At 57.2% G+C, this 16,179-nt stretch overlaps 2 protein-coding genes and 1 pseudogene across 3 annotated transcripts in view; 2 read left to right on the top strand and 1 right to left on the bottom strand.

Annotated features, from left to right (window-relative positions):
- Positions 1-8,598, bottom strand: part of Exoc3l2 (exocyst complex component 3 like 2) — a 33,036-nt gene extending 24,438 nt beyond the window's left edge. Inside the window, exons 1-2 of the mRNA XM_037201690.1 lie at positions 8,379-8,598; positions 1,991-2,527 (exon numbers count right to left, since the gene is read on the bottom strand). Of these exons, the coding sequence (XP_037057585.1) occupies positions 1,991-2,510 (520 nt within the window). The 5' untranslated portion in view covers positions 2,511-2,527; positions 8,379-8,598. The remainder of the gene's footprint in view (positions 1-1,990; positions 2,528-8,378) is intronic.
- A 2,218-nt stretch (positions 8,599-10,816) lies between these two features.
- On the top strand, positions 10,817-10,971 carry LOC114709919 (annotated as a pseudogene).
- Positions 10,972-12,728: 1,757 nt separating this feature from the next.
- Positions 12,729-16,179, top strand: part of Mark4 (microtubule affinity regulating kinase 4) — a 34,771-nt gene continuing 31,320 nt past the window's right edge. For both annotated transcript variants that reach the window (XM_028893839.1, XM_028893840.2), the window contains exon 1: positions 12,729-13,137. In XM_028893839.1, coding sequence (XP_028749672.1) covers positions 13,087-13,137 — 51 coding nt within the window. In that variant the 5' untranslated portion in view covers positions 12,729-13,086. The remainder of the gene's footprint in view (positions 13,138-16,179) is intronic.

A 16,179-nucleotide genomic window follows, 5' to 3' on the forward strand; every position in this document is an offset into this window, starting at 1 on the left:
TTGGGTCTCCTGGCTTTTCCGGCTAAGCTGCCCCACAGCCCCCGGAATTGAGAACAGCCCGAGAACAGGTCAGGAAGAGAGGAACGCTGAGGAAGCCCTGGAGCATGGCGTGGGAGTGGGGCTGAGGATGGAGAGGAGTTGGTATTATGGGTTGGCTGTGTCCTCTCAACCAAGATGTGGCTTCTAGTCTTCCAGTATTGCAAGTGTGACCTCAGGTAGAAATACAACCTTCCTGGACACCAGGAGCACATAGGTCCTAAGCCAAAGGCTGGTGTTCTTAGGAACAGAAAATCGAGGGTAGGGAGATGGCTCAGCAGGCAGAGGCGCTTGCTGCCAAGCCTGCCAAAGTGAGTTTGATCCTCTGGACCCACATGGTGGGAGGAGAGAATTAGCTCTTGCAAATTGTTGTCTCTCACACACACACAGAGAGACAGAGAGACAGAGAGACAGAGACAGACAGAGAGACAGAGACAGAGAGAGAGACAGAGAGAGAGAGACAGAGAGAGAGACAGAGAGACAGAGACAGAGACAGAGAGGGGAATGGGAAGAGCCACAGGGACAATTCCACACAGGGGTGGAAGATTAGAAGAATGAGCCCACGATTCCAAGGCGTCCAGATTCCCAGCAACCAGCCAGAGCTGGGAAGAGACATGGAGGGGTCCCCTACAGGCGCCTGTTGGGCGCAGTGCAGAACCAACTACCTCTGCTCTCTAAAGTGGCCGTAGGAGGTAACCCAGGTGCTGCGGGACGGGGGTGGGGGTGGTGCTGCGGGACGGGGGTGGGGGTGGTGCTGCGGGACGGGGGTGGGGTGGTGCTGCGGGACGGGGGTGGGGTGGTGCTGCGGGACGGGGTGGGGGTGGTGCTGCGGGTGGGGGTGGGGGTGAGCGGCTGGGGCGGTGTTTTGAAAAGCAAGCCTGGACAGGACATTGAAGTGGAAGGTGGAGGGTGGGGGTGAGGTCCCGAAGGAATGAGGCTGCACAGCCTGAGCTAGGGCTGGGGTGGGGGTGGGGCGGAGCTCAGGGCCAGGCGAGCTGGGCTGGGGTATCGGGGAACAGGGCCGGCGTGCACAGAGTTCTGGAACATGGGGCACGCAACCTGGGCTTTTATTTGGTGTCGGGCGTGGACATGAGAGGTTGAAAATGACCTTTGCAGTTGCACACATTTATTTAGTGTGTGTGTGTGTGTGCGCCCATGTCAGGGTCAGAGGTCAACCTGGAAAGTCAATGCCCCCTTCCACCATGAGACCCAGCTCGGGTCATCAGGCTTGACTGTAAGTGCTTTGGTGGGCAGAGCCATCTCACTGGCTCCTTTTCTTTCTTTTCTTCTCTCTCCTCCTCCTCCTCCTTTGCTTATGTGATTTTCTTTCTTTCTTTCTTTCTTTCTTTCTTTCTTTCTTTCTTTCTTTCTTTCTTTCTTTTTCTTTCTTCGATACAGGGTTTCTCTGTGTAGTTTTGGTGCCTGTCCTTGATCTCGCTCCAGGAAATGTAGACCAGGCTGGTCTCGAACTCACAGAGATCCACCTGGTTCTGCCCCCCAGTGCTGGGATTAAAGGCGTGAGCCACCACTGCCTGGCTGTGATTTCTTAATAATAATTTATTTATTTATGATTGTATATGTGTGTTGGGGAAGGTGCATGTGCATATGTGTATGTGGCGGGGTGGGGGGTGGGGGGTCATAGGAAAACTCTGAGGACTCCATTCTCTCTACCTTTATGAGGGTTCCAGGGATCCAACTTACGCCTCAGGCTAGTGCAGTAAAGCACCTGAACCTACTGAGCCATCTTGCTGACCCAAATACGGACTTCAGGGAAGGATGGCTGGGTGTGGGCTGTGTGACTTGAGATGGTGTCAGAGATGAAGGCTGGCATGAGATTAGGTAGAAAGACGGGGGACGCCCCCTCTACGGTTGATGGATACAGTGAGCGCACTCCGCGTCCGTGTCCCCCCCCCCCCCCCCCCCGGGTCTGCGTCGAGAGTCCCCACTCACTCACCCGACAGTGGTTCCTTCATCTTTGGGGGCTCCGGGACTTTGGGTGGGGGCTCAGGGGCCGCCTCGCCCGCAGGTACCACTCTCTCTGCCAGGGATGCCCGCCGGGGCTTGGGCCCACGCCCGAGTCTCAGGAAAGCCAGTCTTCGAGCCGCCTCTCCAGTTGGCTCCTCATCGCCATGGGTTCGGAACCCCTGAAAGCGGGTCAGGAGGCCAAAATCGGCTGAGCTCCTCCGTATACCCGGTGCCAGCACACGGCCCAAGAAAGAGCGGGCTTGCCCGTCCCCGGGGCTGCCTGCCCGTCGGCCCGAGGTCCAGCCCAGGCGGAAGTGGGCCAGACCGGCCAGCTTCTCCAGCGTGGCCCGCCGGCCACACGATGTCCCGTTGGGCAGTGTCCCCGGCTCCCCGGCCTCTTCTTCCAGCGCTGGAGCGTCTTCGAAGGGGTTGCGAGAGGACCGCAGGGGCAGAGTCCCTGCCCGCGGCACCTTGGGGTCTCCCACCCCCAGACTCTTCAGGATTGGCATTTTGACAGGCGGGCCACCTGCAGAAAATAACGAGGTGGTGTTGGTGACGGCGTCCCTGTGTGCTGAGGGCTTGGATTAGAAGGGGCCAGGCACAGGTCTGGATACTTGGAGGCTCCAAGCCAGGCATCCTGACCCACCTTCAATTCCAGCATATGGGGCTGAGGCAGGAGAATTGAGAGTTCCAGGCAAGGCAGGGATGTCTAATGGCATCTGATCTCAGAACAGCGAAGACAAAGCCGCATGTGGCAGCCACCCTCGGTAATCCCAGCCCCGGGGAGGTGGAGGGTCGGGAGTTCGAAGCCAGTCTTAGCTACACTAAAGTTTTTAGGGCAGCTTGAACTAAACTACAGGAAACACTCCCTCCCTCCCACTCATTCTCTCTCTCTCTCTCTCTCTCTCTCTCTCTCTCTCACACACACACACACACACACACACACACACACACACACAAAGCTGACGGACGATATTAAGAAGATAAAAGAGATGGATGTGGTGACACACCCCTATAACCCCAGCACTCTGGAGACAGAAACCGGAGGGTGGACACCTGTTCAGCAGCAGCAGGGTCTGTCTACATAGCGAGTTGCAGGCCAGCAAGACTAGATGAAACCCAGTCTCAAAACACACTAACAAACAACTAGAAGCAAAACAAAACCAAACCAAAACTATAATGGAGGTGTGGCTCAGTGGTAGAGCCCCTGCCTAGAATCCCCCAGTGAGGGGCTGGGGTGTGGCTCAGTGGTAGAGCCCCTGCCTAGAATCCCCAGTTAGGGGCTGAGGTGTGGCTCAGTGGTAGAGCCCCTGCCTAGAATCCCCCAGTGAGGGGCTGGGGTGTGGCTCAGTGGTAGAGCCCCTGCCTAGAATCCCCCAGGGAGGGGCTGGGGGTGTGACTCAGTGGTAGAGCCCCTGCCTAGAATCCCCCAGTGAGGGGCTGGGGGTGTGGCTCAGTGGTAGAGCCCCTGCCTAGAATCCCCCAGTGAGGGGCTGGGGTGTGGCTCAGTGGTAGAGCCCCTGCCTAGAATCCCCCAGTGAGGGGCTGGGGTGTGGCTCAGTGGTAGAGCCCCTGCCCAGCATTCACAAGGCTCTGGGTGTGATACTCAACACTGCCATAAAACAAGAAACTTACTAGGTCTTGGGATCCACTCCTTGCAGGCAGTGGGACACAGCTGTGACCCAGGGTTCACACTGTCCTGAGTCCTGTCCATCTCTAAGTCTCCATCCTTTACCCCCTTCGCAGCTGGAACCGATGACCTCTTCTCTGCCCCAGTCTCGGGCTTTCTTCAGACTGAAGTACAGGCTGACCCGAAACTTAGTAGGTAGTTTAGGATGGCCTCAAACTTGAGGTGATCCTCCTGCCTCTGTCCCCTAAGTGTGCCTACAGCTGTGAGCCACCGCACCAAGCTTATTTTACTTTTGAGGCAGAAATCATGTAGCGCAGGTTGGCCTTGAATTCCGATCCTCCTGCCTCCGCTTCCTGGATTACAGTGGTGCACCACCATGCCCTTTCAGCTTCTTGGCAATGGCAGCTCCGCTTTGAAGACTTCCACGTAGCATAAACCTGATCCTTCCTCTCCCGAACCTTCCACAGCTCCTCAGTGCCATGGGCACGAAGTTCAGACCTCTCATCAGAGCTGTGGGATCTGCAGGCTGCGCACTCACTCACCGGAGCTAATAAATCTCCTGGTTCCTTGTCTCTGGGCTTGTGTCTACGTGTCCCCCCACATGGAGCCAGGTCTCCATGCTTTGGATCTCAGTCCCAAGGCTGCCTCCTCCAGGAAGTCCTCCTGACCCTTGGGTCTCTTGCTACCCCAGGACTCCCTATGGTTCCCTCTGTGGTTGTCCCTGTCTGGGGACAGGTCTGCATCTGCACTGAGAGCCTGGGGACAGCGGGGCTGGGTCTGTGTCAGTCACTGCTGCGTCCCTGGCTCAGAGCATGGGCCAGGCACTCTGGAATGGGTGCTAACAGGAAGCAAAGGAAGGAAGGAGGTGGACAGTTCATTCCTTGGGGGGGAGGAGGTCATGAGGAGCAGGCCACACAGGACCTGAACTCTGTGACAAGGGACTTGGAATGTTTCCCAAGGGAACTAGCGAGCTATGGGAGGCATTTTTATTTTACCTTCTTTTCAGTATTGTGCATAGGACTCAGGGGCCTGGTAAGTGCAGGGCCCCTGCTCCAGCACTGAGATATACCTCAGCCCCGAGTCATCATTTGAACTTTATGCGTATTGTGTGTGCTTGAACACGACCACCAGAGTGCCACAGCGTTTAAGAGGAAGTCAGTTCTCTCCTTCTAATGTGGGTCCCGGGGATTGAACTCAGGTCCTCAGGCTTGGCTGCAAGTGCCTTTACCCACTGAGACTTCTCAAGGGCCCCTTTTCTTTCTTTTTTCTTTTTTGGTAAAATGCACCCTTCAGGCTCAGCAAAGATGGCAGAGGCGGACAAAATCTCTGTGGGCTTGAGGCCAGCCTGGACTATATTGTGGGCTATATAGTTCTAGCCAACTAGAACCTCATTACATAGACTCCATCTAAAATAAAAAAACAAGATAACGCACCCTACCAGAGCAAAGGATGTGGCTCAATGGTAGAGCACTCTCCTAGCATGCATGAGTCCCTGGATTCCATCTCTACCACCATTAAAAAAACAACAACCCATATTTAGAAAAATATTAAAAACAAAGGAACAATCCAGTGTGACAGCTCACATGTGTAATCTCAGAGCTCAGAAGGCTGAGATGAACTGTCACCCTGAGTTCAAAGCTAGCCTGGGCCACACAGTGAGCTCCCAGATAGCCTGGAATGCAGAGTGAGACCCTGACTCACGAAATAATAAAAGCTGGAGAGGCTGCCAAGGGGTTGGCTCAGTGGTCAAGAGCACTGGCTGAGGATCTGAGTTCGATCCCCAGCACCCACATGGCAGGCAGCTCACAACCGTCTGAAACTCCATCCCTAGGGGATCCAATGCCGCTATTTTGGCCTCTGTGGGCACCAGGCACACAAGTGGTGTATTGACATGTAGGCAGAATGTGAATACACATAAGATAAAATCAAAATTAAAAAAAGAGGCGTTGCATGTCTGTGTTTTGCAACCCAGTACTTCCTTTTTCTTTTGCTGTGTCATGAACTCGTGACGTTCACTGCCCTGGTTCCCTTGTTTCAAGGGCTGCCTAATATTCCAGACAAGATTGGGTAAATAAACCACTGGATATTCATTTTCTTTCTCCCCACGGGCTAGACCCCAGAGGTGGTTTTGAACCAAGCAAGTGTGTGAAGGGGGAGACTGAGGAGCCGTGGACCCGTGGACAGGACACCTTGGAGAGAGGCTGCGGCTGTGGGTAAAAGTGTTTGTTCTTGTGGTAGGAGACCGAACTAAGGCTCTAAACCTAAACAGCCCGTAACCCCCCACTGATGCCTTGGAGCCCTCCGGTTTCCAGACAGCCTCCAGTTTCCACGGCCCCTATCCCCGAATGAGGCGGTCACCCTAGCAACCCCTTGCTTGGAGCCCCCAAGGTGGTGTAAAATTGATACACGCCCCCCATGGGCACACACTCTTCACACATGGATTTATTAGTCTCCCCTCTTCCGGAAGGCTCCGCATGCCTCACCCAAAAGTGGTTCCAGGGCCAGTGGGGTGGCCCGGTGGGTAGAGGCACTTGCCACCAAGCCTGAATTGGACGCCTCCTATCCATGTGGTGGAAGGAGGGAATGAACCACTAAAAGTCGTCTTCTGGCCTGCACGTGCGCACGCACCGTGGCACGTGAGCGCCGGACACGCACGCACGCACGCACGCACGCAAACAAGTTAATGAAAAGTGGCCCCATCCCTCCCAGTGATGGCGCTCCCATCCCCAAAAACTACTTCTATGCCCTGTAACTGCTGGTTCCAAGCGAGCCTAGCAATACCTAGACTTGACTGGCCGCTCACTCCAACGGAAAGTTAATCGGTCTAACGCCTCCCAGGTACCCCTCAAACTCTTCCCAGCATATTCCCAGCACATTCCCAAACTGGCAGCAGCATTCACCCCAAACCCCCCCCTTCTCCCCCGCCACCCCTTTCCCCTTCCTGGCTCCGACACCTCCCTCGGCAACCTGGCTCCGACATCCTGCCCCCTCCAACGCCCTCCGCTGCCTCCCGGTGCCCAGGCCCCTGACTCACTTCCGAGCCGCGCGCTCAAGCCCCCAGCCTCCGGGTTCTGCAGGATGTCTAGGCCACCAGCGTTTCCCCCTCCCGGCCCCTCCTCCTCTTCCTCACTGCCAGCCTTTCCCCAAACCCTCCTTAGGAATCCTGACACTATCCAGCCCTCAGCAGCGAGCTGGGTATGGTGGCACAGCCTCCCGCGATCCCAGCGCCTGCCCGGGAGGCTGGGGCGGGAGGGCCACACGCTTTTGAGACCCTGTGTACAGACAAACCCGCAAACCTGGTGTGGTAAGAGCATGCCTTTAATCTTGGCACTCGGGAGGTAGAGGCAGGAGGTCTATCTGAGGCATGTGAGGTCAAAACATCAAAAGCCAAGGCAAGGGATGTGGCTCAGTGGTGCAGCCGGCAGACTCCGGGGCTTGCACAAAATCCCAGATTCCCAGCCCAGCACAGGAGAGTATTTGCGGTGCAGGCCTATAATCCAGGCTCTCTGGACACAGAAGCAGAGGGCCAGAGCATCAATACTATCCTTGGGCATATAAGAGTTTGAGGCCAACCTGGGCTACATGAGACTGGGAAAAATATTTATTTATTTTTGTTTCTCAAGACAGGATTTCTCTGTGTAGCCCTGGCTGTCTTGGAACTCACTCTGTAGCCCAGGCTGGCCTCAAACTCACAGAGATCCACCTGCCTCTGCCTTCTGAGTCCTGGGATTAAAGACGTGCGCCATCACCGCCCAGCTGAAAAATGTTTTTTAGAAGTCCTTAAACCTGACTCTAACTGACAGTCACATTGTAGACCTTGATCCCATCACCAGAGGGAAGCCTCCAAGTCCAATCCTAGCCTCGCCTGCCCCCCCTCTCATTTTATCTATCTATCTATCTATCTATCTATCTATCTATCTATCTATCTATCTATCTAGGTTTTTTTGAGACAGGGTTTCTCTGTGAAGCTTTGAAGCCTTTCCTGGAACTCATTCTGAATCCCAGGCTGGCCTCGAACTCACAGAGATCCACCTGGCTCTGCCTCCTGAGTGCTGGGATTAAAGGCATGTGCCACCATCGCCCGGCTAATTTTATTTACTAATTTATTTATTTTGTGTGTGGGGCGTGCACACGTGTCATGGTCTGTGTGTGGAGGTCTGATGTAAACTTGCGATAGTCAGCTCTCTTTAGACCTTGTGCGTCTCTGAAAGGGAATCCAGTTCCTCGGGGGCAGCGGGCACCTTTACCTGCTGAGCCATCTCCACAGCCCTGGCCTTTTTATGTATTTATTTATTCAGACAGCCGAGATCTCTAATCCAAGCTGGCTGGAAGTCACTATGTGATCCAAACTGGCCAACCTCCTGCCTCAGCCTCCCTAGTGCCGGGACTGCAGGTGTGCGGCTGTAGCCCGGTTTTCTGGGTGCTGCGTCCCTCATCTCTTGGGAGGCAGCAAGCACTGGATCTCCGCTGTGCCTCCCCATCAGAGTGCATCAGATGGAACATCTCCTCTCTCCCTCCTCCACCAGTGGCCCCCAGATCTCTACCGGTCCTTCATCCCTCTCTGGAACCCAGAGTCCTCCAGGCCTCGCCTGCACTCTGCCTTCTGCCTCTCCCGCAGCAGCCTCCGAACTCAGCCATAGCCTCCCTCTGCCCACCCAGCCCTCCTGCCTTCAAGGTTCTGGGTTCTGATGAGGCACCCGTCCTGGGAAGAACTTGGGGGTGTGCGCTTTTCACCCCAGACACTCACCTCCTGTCTTCTGTCCGTGCCTGTCCCTCTGTCCCCTCTTGCTGCCCAGCCACCAGACTACTTGGGCCAGGACTGCTGAGAGCTTGGATCTGAGGAGGGGGGGCTTGGAGGAGGACAATTTCCTGTCAGGAAGCCCCTCCCTCTCTGGGGCCAGGGGCTGGAAGGCCCCATTATCTGTCTGCCCTTCTGAGCGAGGCTGTGGTTGGGCCCTGCTGTAACAAGGGCCACAGCCCCCTGTCCCCACCCTTCACCCCCCCCTCCGAGCTTTGCTGGAATCTGCCCGCCCTTCTGCCTGCTTTTCACGCCTCCCAAGGTAACAACACCATCCTGTGTACCCGGGGGAGACACCCTGAGCTGGAGAAGGGCCCACAGCAGCGCTCTAGAGTAGTGGAGCCCTGGATGGGGTCTCAACCCCTGCTCAGGGGGCAGGGCTCAGAGGGAACCCCGCTTGTCCCAGAGGCTGGGCCTGGGGACCCAGTGGGATAGCTCTGGTGTGGCTTTAAAAATGTAGTTCTCTGCCTAACAGCGTCTGTGCAAGGCTGTGCCCTCCTCCTCTGCCCTGCTGGGGGACAGTCTCCCCGGGACCTGGCAGTGCTCTGTCAAGTCCCACCAGTACATCCCACCAGCTGATCTGTCTGTCTCCTTTTCCTCTTCTTCTTCTTGAGACAGGTCTCACTGTGTAGCCCAGGCTGGCCAGGAACTCAATAAGTACATAAAGCAAGCTGGCCTCAAACTCCCAGAGATCCCGCCTCCCAAGTGCTGAGGTTAAAGGGGTGTGCCCCCATGCCCGACCCTTCCTTGTGTGTGTTTGGTTGGGGTGGGGGTGCTGGAGTCCAATTCAGGGTCCTGTGCAAGCTGATCATGTGCTCTCCCATGGTACTCTTTCCCAGTTCATATCTATCTCCTTTACAGATTCCCTGACTCGCCCAATCCAGCGTGGATGCAGTGAATCTGACTCCCCACTCCCTAAGACAGGTTTTCTCTGTGTAGAATCTGACATTTTGTAAAAGTATAATATTTATTTATAATGAGTGTGAGTGACTACGTGTATGTATGTCTGTGCATGAGACGCATGCAATGCCCAAGCAGGCTAGAAGGAGACAGATCCCCTGGAACTGAAGTTACAGATGGTTGTCCACCGCTGTGTGTGCGCTGGGAATTGAACCCGGGTCCTCTGCAAGAGCGGCCTGTGCTCTCAACCGCTGAGCCCTCTCTCCAGCCCCAAGTTCACCCTTTTATGTCCTGCAATTTAGTGGGTCCTGGTGCACTCACAGGGCTGCAGCGGAAGGCGCCAGCATCTGAATCCAGAACGTCTCCATCACCTTGAAGAGAACGCGCAGACTCTGACAGCCATCTCTCTGGCCCTTCTCAAAGCCCTGGGCAACCAGGAATCCCGGGCTGGTATTTCTCGGTGGAGTTCCTTCTTTTGAACATTCCGTAGAAAACAAATTGTATGATGTGACCTTTTGTGTCCTGCTCCTTTCACTAAATGTCACATTTTCAAGCTTCATCCACTTCGTAACACTCAGTCTCTGCAACGTCTAGGAGACGCTTGTAGGAGGGATTGGAAAGTGGGAACAGAGAGACAGACCCTAAGAGTGAGTAGGAAGACAACCATCTGCCCCCTGGTGGTGAGTGTGAGTACTGCAGCTGTCAGAGCTGGTCCCGGGAAGGCTGGGGTGGGAGGAGGCATGTTCCACGTGGGGGACCCTAACCTTCCCTGAAGAGTCTTTGGGGGCCACAAGTCTCCTAGAAAGCCACCCAGAACTCCTCCCTTAACATTCTCTAGCCCCCACTTTTGTTTTTATTATTATTTTTTTTTTGGCTTTTCGAGACAGGGTTTCTCGGTGTAGCTTTGGAGACTGTCCTGAAACTCACTGTGTAGACCAGGCTGGCCTCGAACTCACAGAGATCCACCTGCCTCTGCCTTCCGAATGCTAGGATTAAAGGTGTGGTCATATTATATAGCCCAGGCTACCCCGGAACTCTCTGTAGAGCAGGCTAGCCTTGAACTCACAGTCTTTCCTACCTCAGCCTACCAAGTGCTGGGATGCTGGACATGTGCTACCAACCTGGTTTGAAGCATTTTATTTATATATGCAGTTTGATTTGTAGTTACACCTTGGCTGCATTATTATTACTGAAGAAGAAATAGAAAGAAAGAAAGAAAGAAAGAAAGAAAGAAAGAAAGAAAGAAAGAAGTCATTGCAGGTAAGAGACCAGGGTTCCGAATTCAAATTCCTAGCACTCAGGAGACTGAGGCAGGAGGATAAAAGTTGGAGGCAAGTCTGTGCTACACAGTGAGACCATGTACAAAAGGAGAGAAAAAACATTAAACTGTTTGTCTCACACGTATCATTTCAGAATTTGGGAGGCTGAGACAGGAGGATGGCCTGAAGTTCAAGGTCAGCCTGGGACCCTGTCTCAAAAAACAAACAGCATTTACCTGGGAGGGGAGTGAGCGCAATCTCAAAGGTGGATTTCATTTCTCAGGGCGAGGCTTATCCGGATGTGCTGACCCCTCAATTTCCCCAAATGTGGGAGCTGACTGCATAATTTGTGGGAGAGGAGACTGTGTTCCTGCTCTCCCCTGTGAAAACAAACCCCAACATTCCCAGTGCTATAACTGGGTGTGGTAGTTCACCCCTGCAGGCTCAGCAGCCCCTGTGGTGGAGGCAGGGGGATCAAGGGTAACTTCAGGTGGCCTGGGTCACGAGACCAGTCTCAAAATACATAAATGCATCGGGCTGGTTCCGGAGTAAAGGAGCTTGCATGTAAGACCGACAACTCAAGGTTGATCCTGCAAACCCAGAGAGCGGGAGGAAAGAAATGACTTCCAAAAGTCCTCTGACCTCCACAGTCAAACCACCCCCCAAATTTAATAATTTGTTCAAATGTAATAAAGAAATAATCCCCACCCTGCCGCCCACAGTTGTTTGGGGCCTTTTATACCTTATGTATTTATTTTATGCGTTGGGTGTTTGTGTGTGTGTGTGTGTGTGTGTGTGTGTGTGTGTGTGTGTGTGTGTGCAGCACCTGTGGAGGCCAGAAGAGGGCATCAGGTTCCCTAGAGCTGAAGCTACCGACAGTTGTGAGCCACCGTGTGGGTGCTGGGAACCGAACCCAGGTCCTCTGCAAGAGCAGCCAGTGCTCTGCACTGCTGAGCCGCCTCCCCAGCCTCCCAGCTTGAATATGAATATACTCTGCTTGCTGGCATGCCTGCACCATTTAGTTTTTAACCGTGTTCATGCTTAACGGCTGTCAGTCCCATAATGGTTTCCAGTGGGCTAGCTCTAGCACTTGGTCCCTTCCCCTCATTCCAGGATCCCGCTCGCGTAGCTCAGGCTAGTCTTGAACTCACTGTGTGGTTGAGAGGATGCCCCGGGTCTTCTGAACCTTCTAGGACACCGCCATGCTTGGCACCATCTAATTTCCACAAAAGGAAACTGAGGCTCAGGAGGACTTCCCAAGTCAGCGAGGCGGAGACCTTCCCCGGGGGCACCTGGCTCTGGACCGGGACTCTGCCACCCCCTACTCCCTCCCATCACACAGTGGCACTGTGTGACCTCGGCACAGCCCTCGCCCTCTCTGGTCGTCTGCCCCTGCAGGTCTATACCTGTTTGGGCTCCCTGCCCGTCATTGCAGACTGGGAACGTGAGGCCAGCACGGGCTGCCTGTCATCCACCAGGCACTGACCCTTCTACCCCGGGTCTGAAGCTCAGGATGACCTCGAACTTCTGACCCTCTTCTCTTCACCCCATGGCTTGGCTTCTATTTTTTTTTTTTTTTCCTGAGACAGGGTCTTGCTGTGTAGTCTAGGCTGGACTCGAACTCACAGCAATCTACCTGTCTCAACCTCCCGGGTGTTAGGATGACAGGCACACTGCCACCATCTCTCTCTCTCTCTCTCTCTCTCTCTCTCTCTCTCTCTCTCTCTCTCTCTCTCCTCTCTCTCTCTCTCTCTCTCTCTCTCTCTCTCTCTCTCTCTCTCTCTCTCTCTCTCTCTCTCCCCTCAGTCCTTTTGTCTCTGTCCTTGGCTTCCCTGTCTCTCTCTTTGTGACTCTGCTTCTTCCCACCTCGTGTCTGTCTGTGTCTGTGTGTCTCTTCCATCCCTCAGCAGCTCCCTCTGCGCCCTGCTCCTCGGCATCTCTCCGCCCTCCTCCTCCTCCTGGCCGGCGACTCCCGGGTCCTCCTGTGGGAACTTGCCGGAGACCCGGCGCGCCCGGACCTGCCTCCGCCCCCAGAAGCCCCCGAGCCAGCCCGGGCCTGTACCTTTAAGAGCCGGCGGCGGCGGGGGCGGGGCCTCCGCCGGCCCCGCCCCTCCCGCCCCTCCCCCTGACGTCCCTTCCTCCCCGGCCCCTCGGTCGCCTCCCTCTGCCGCCGCCCCGGGCCGGCTCCGCGCCCCCTCCCCGGCCCCCGCCCGTGCACCCTCCCGCTTGCCCGTCGCCCAGATGGCGCCCCGGGTTCCCTGTGCACGGGGCCGCTAGGACCCCCGGCGCCGCCTCCCCTCCCCCGTCCTGCCCTCGCTCGCTCGCTCTCCTCTCCGCTCGCTCGCTCAGCGAGGACTCGGGCGTCCACGGCGCCCAGCTTCTCTGAGCTCGCGTCCCCAGGTCGGCTGGGGGGGGAGGGGAAGAGAGGGGACCCCGGGATCCCCACCCCCCCCACCCGGCCGCCCCTGTCCCCTTCCCTCTTGGGACCCCCGGAGAAGATGTCTTCGAGGACGGCGCTCGCCCCGGGCAACGATCGGAACTCGGACACGGTGAGTGGGGCCCAGCCCCTCGGGGGACCTTGCTCGGGTCCAGCCCCGGAACCCCTCACCCCGCCGGGGCAGCGGCCCGGCCGGCGCTCACCCCCTTCCCGGGCTCCGCAGCCCCCACCGACGTTGCCCATGACTTTGAGGCCTCCCGGTTCCCTCCTCCCCGCAGCCCCGGCCCAGCCCGACCCCTAGGGGCGCCCCTGTCTTTGGACCCTTCTCTTGTCCCTCTGCAGAGCGCTTCCGCCCCGTCCCTTCCCTCCAGGAAGCCCCCTCCCCTGCCCGCCGGAGCCCCTCCCTTCCCCGGCGGCCGCGTCGGTCCCCTCCTCGCTCGCCTGCGCCCGCGGCGGCTTCGCCTCGACCCTTCCCGGCTCGGCCCGGCCCCGGGGCCCCGAGGCGCAGCCCAGGCTCTCCACCCCTCCCCCGCCCCGAGCAAGGCCCGAGCGACCCGGCCTGGCCCTGCCGTCCTCCCTGCCTCTTCTTGCTTGTCGGGGTGCTGGCTCCCGCGGCCACCCCTAGTCAGTCCCCAGGAGCCGCCTCCCCCAGGAAGCCGAATGCCACCTGGGCCCAGGGCCCTGCCTGGGTCCTTCAAGGTGCCTCCGCTCCCCGGCTTGGCCCTGCTCGGCCCGGCGGCCCCGTCCTTGGACCCTTGGCTCTCCTGGGCTCCCCTAGATGCGACCCAGACACGGCTGGTCTTCCTACAGGAAGTCTTGGCTTCCAAGCTGCGGGCTTCCACCCGGGGCTTGGGTTTCCAGGCGCTGGACCAGGCTGACTCCCGGCCGCCTCCTGAGCCTCTCAGCTCGCAGGCAAGCCCCAGCCGAGCCTCCCAGCCTCACGACCCCTCCTCACCCCCCTCCCCATCCTCCTGCTAACTGGAGCTCCCCCCACCCCACCCCACCCTCCCCCGGTTCCTTGCTAGGCTTCTCGCCTCAGCTTCCTGCCCTCAGATCTGCGCCCTCAGGCTCCTGGACTGGACCCCAGGCTCTAAGCCTCCCCCCTGGGGTTGCTCTGCCCAGGCCTTTGACCTCCCGTGCTGTGGGCCCTTAGCCCTGACTTCTGCGAGCTCACTGGGCCCCGAGCATCTGGTTCAGGGACTCCTGGAGGTACCCTGTCTCCCATCCCAGGGCTTCCTTCTCTCACAGCACGCCCCCCCCCCCCGCATTTCCCATAATTCTGACAGCTTTCCAGGTCCCTCAGAACCAACTCTTCAATCCATTCCCACTAGGATGTGGGTTCCCCCACCCCCCTCTCATCACCCGAGCCAACCAGACACTTTTTGTTCAGAGACAGGATTTCTCTGTGCAGCCCTGGCTGTCCCAGAACTCGCTCTGTGAACCAGGCTGGCCTCGAACTCGCAGAGACCCACCTTCCTCTGCCTCGTGAATACAACCAGAGGCTTTTATCTCAGTCTCCAATGCATGTCACGGATACTTCCCTCTGCCCCTCTCTCCTACTGGCCCAAGTTTCAAGTTGGAGATTTCAGCCAGGCCCACCCACCTTGGTTCCCCAGTCACCCCAGAGAGGTGCTCGGTTCCCGGGTCTTGGGTTCAGATGCTGCCTCCCTGTGCCAGATTGCACTGTGTCTTCAGGCCACTGGCTTTCCCTCCCTGAGCCCGATTCCTGCCCTGGGAAGTATGTGTGTGTGTTGGGGGGGTGGGGGGTAACGACTTGAGTCCCGCAAAGAATTGCCGGAGACATGTGGGTGAAGGCTGGTACATAGGCGGCGCTCATGGCTGCTGGCTGCTGGCATGATTGTGGATCTGAGTCAGAAGGCGGTGCGTTCTCAAACTCCAGCTGTCATTAGTTGTCAGGCAAGCTCAGGGAGCCTGCTCCAGCCTCAGTTTCCTTCTAGGTGGGTTGGTGCTGGCACCTCCCCGACAGGGACTTCCTCAGGTCACTGTGTTGTGGTTGTTGCTACCTTAATTATTCACATAGACTCAGATTCACATCACATTGCTGTGTGACCTCAGGCCAGTGACCTCACCTCTCTGAGCCTCGATTTCCAAATCTGTGCGATAATTGGGCTCCTAGCGGGCTTTGCTCTTCCCCGCGTTCCTAAGTTTGTTGGCGCGTAGTAGGGATCCTAACCCTAACCCTAACCCAACCCCTGACTCCAGTCTATAAGGATGATTTTTGTCTTTCGGCAGCCTGAGGTTTCAGACCCCTCCCCTGCTACAGCCACAGGCGGGCATTCTCTTTTACCCCAAGTTCTAGGGCACTAGACCAGGGGCCAGCGTCCCTATGTCCCCTAGCAACGGGCCTGGTGTTAGGGCACTGGTCCGTCAGGAGGGATCCGGGCCAGCTGGTGGTGCTGGCCAATTTTAGCTCCTGCCTCTGACCCCTGGGGGGTTTCATCGTCCTTTGCCCCAGCTACCCCCTCCCAGGGGTCCCTCCACCGGCAGACGGCTTCTTGTGTTAGAGGGAGCCCCCTGGCAACACCCAACAGGGATTCTTCTTCAGGCTGTTGGCTGAGCAGGGATCAGAGACCTTATCTATCTTTCCCTCTCCACCACCTGCCTGCCCCTGGGGGTGGGGGGGGGGTGAGCGCTGCCGCTGGCATCTGGGAGGATCAGCACTCAGGAGCCTGGAGCCCAGGACTCAGGCCAGAGTCCCCGGCCTGCTCATCCACACGCCCTGTGCCCTTGGGTCTGAGCCTTGGGGAAGGAAGCTTGAGTCTAGGCTTGAGCATGCTCACTGTGGCTGGACCCACAGTGGAGCCGGGGTGCGAGTGGTGTGAGCAGGGACAGTGGTGAGGGCCGCAGGGGTGGAATTCGGAACGACCCGGCCTGGGGTAGTCTGTTTCTTTTAGCAAGGACGGGACCACAGGCCCAGGGCTCTGCCTACCACATCCACAGTACAGTACTGAGGGGTAAAGCCAGGGCCTTGTGCATGCTAGACAGGGGCTCCACCACTGAGCCACACCCCCAGCCCCTCACTGGGGGATTCTAGGCAGGGGCCCTACCACTGAGCCACACCCCAGCCCCTCACTGGGGGATTCTAGGCAGGGGCTCTACCACTGAGCCACACCCCAGCCCCTCACTGGGGGAT

The sequence above is a fragment of the Peromyscus leucopus genome, chromosome 1 (genome assembly GCF_004664715.2).
Source record: "Peromyscus leucopus breed LL Stock chromosome 1, UCI_PerLeu_2.1, whole genome shotgun sequence".
Lineage (NCBI taxonomy): Eukaryota > Metazoa > Chordata > Mammalia > Rodentia > Cricetidae > Peromyscus > Peromyscus leucopus.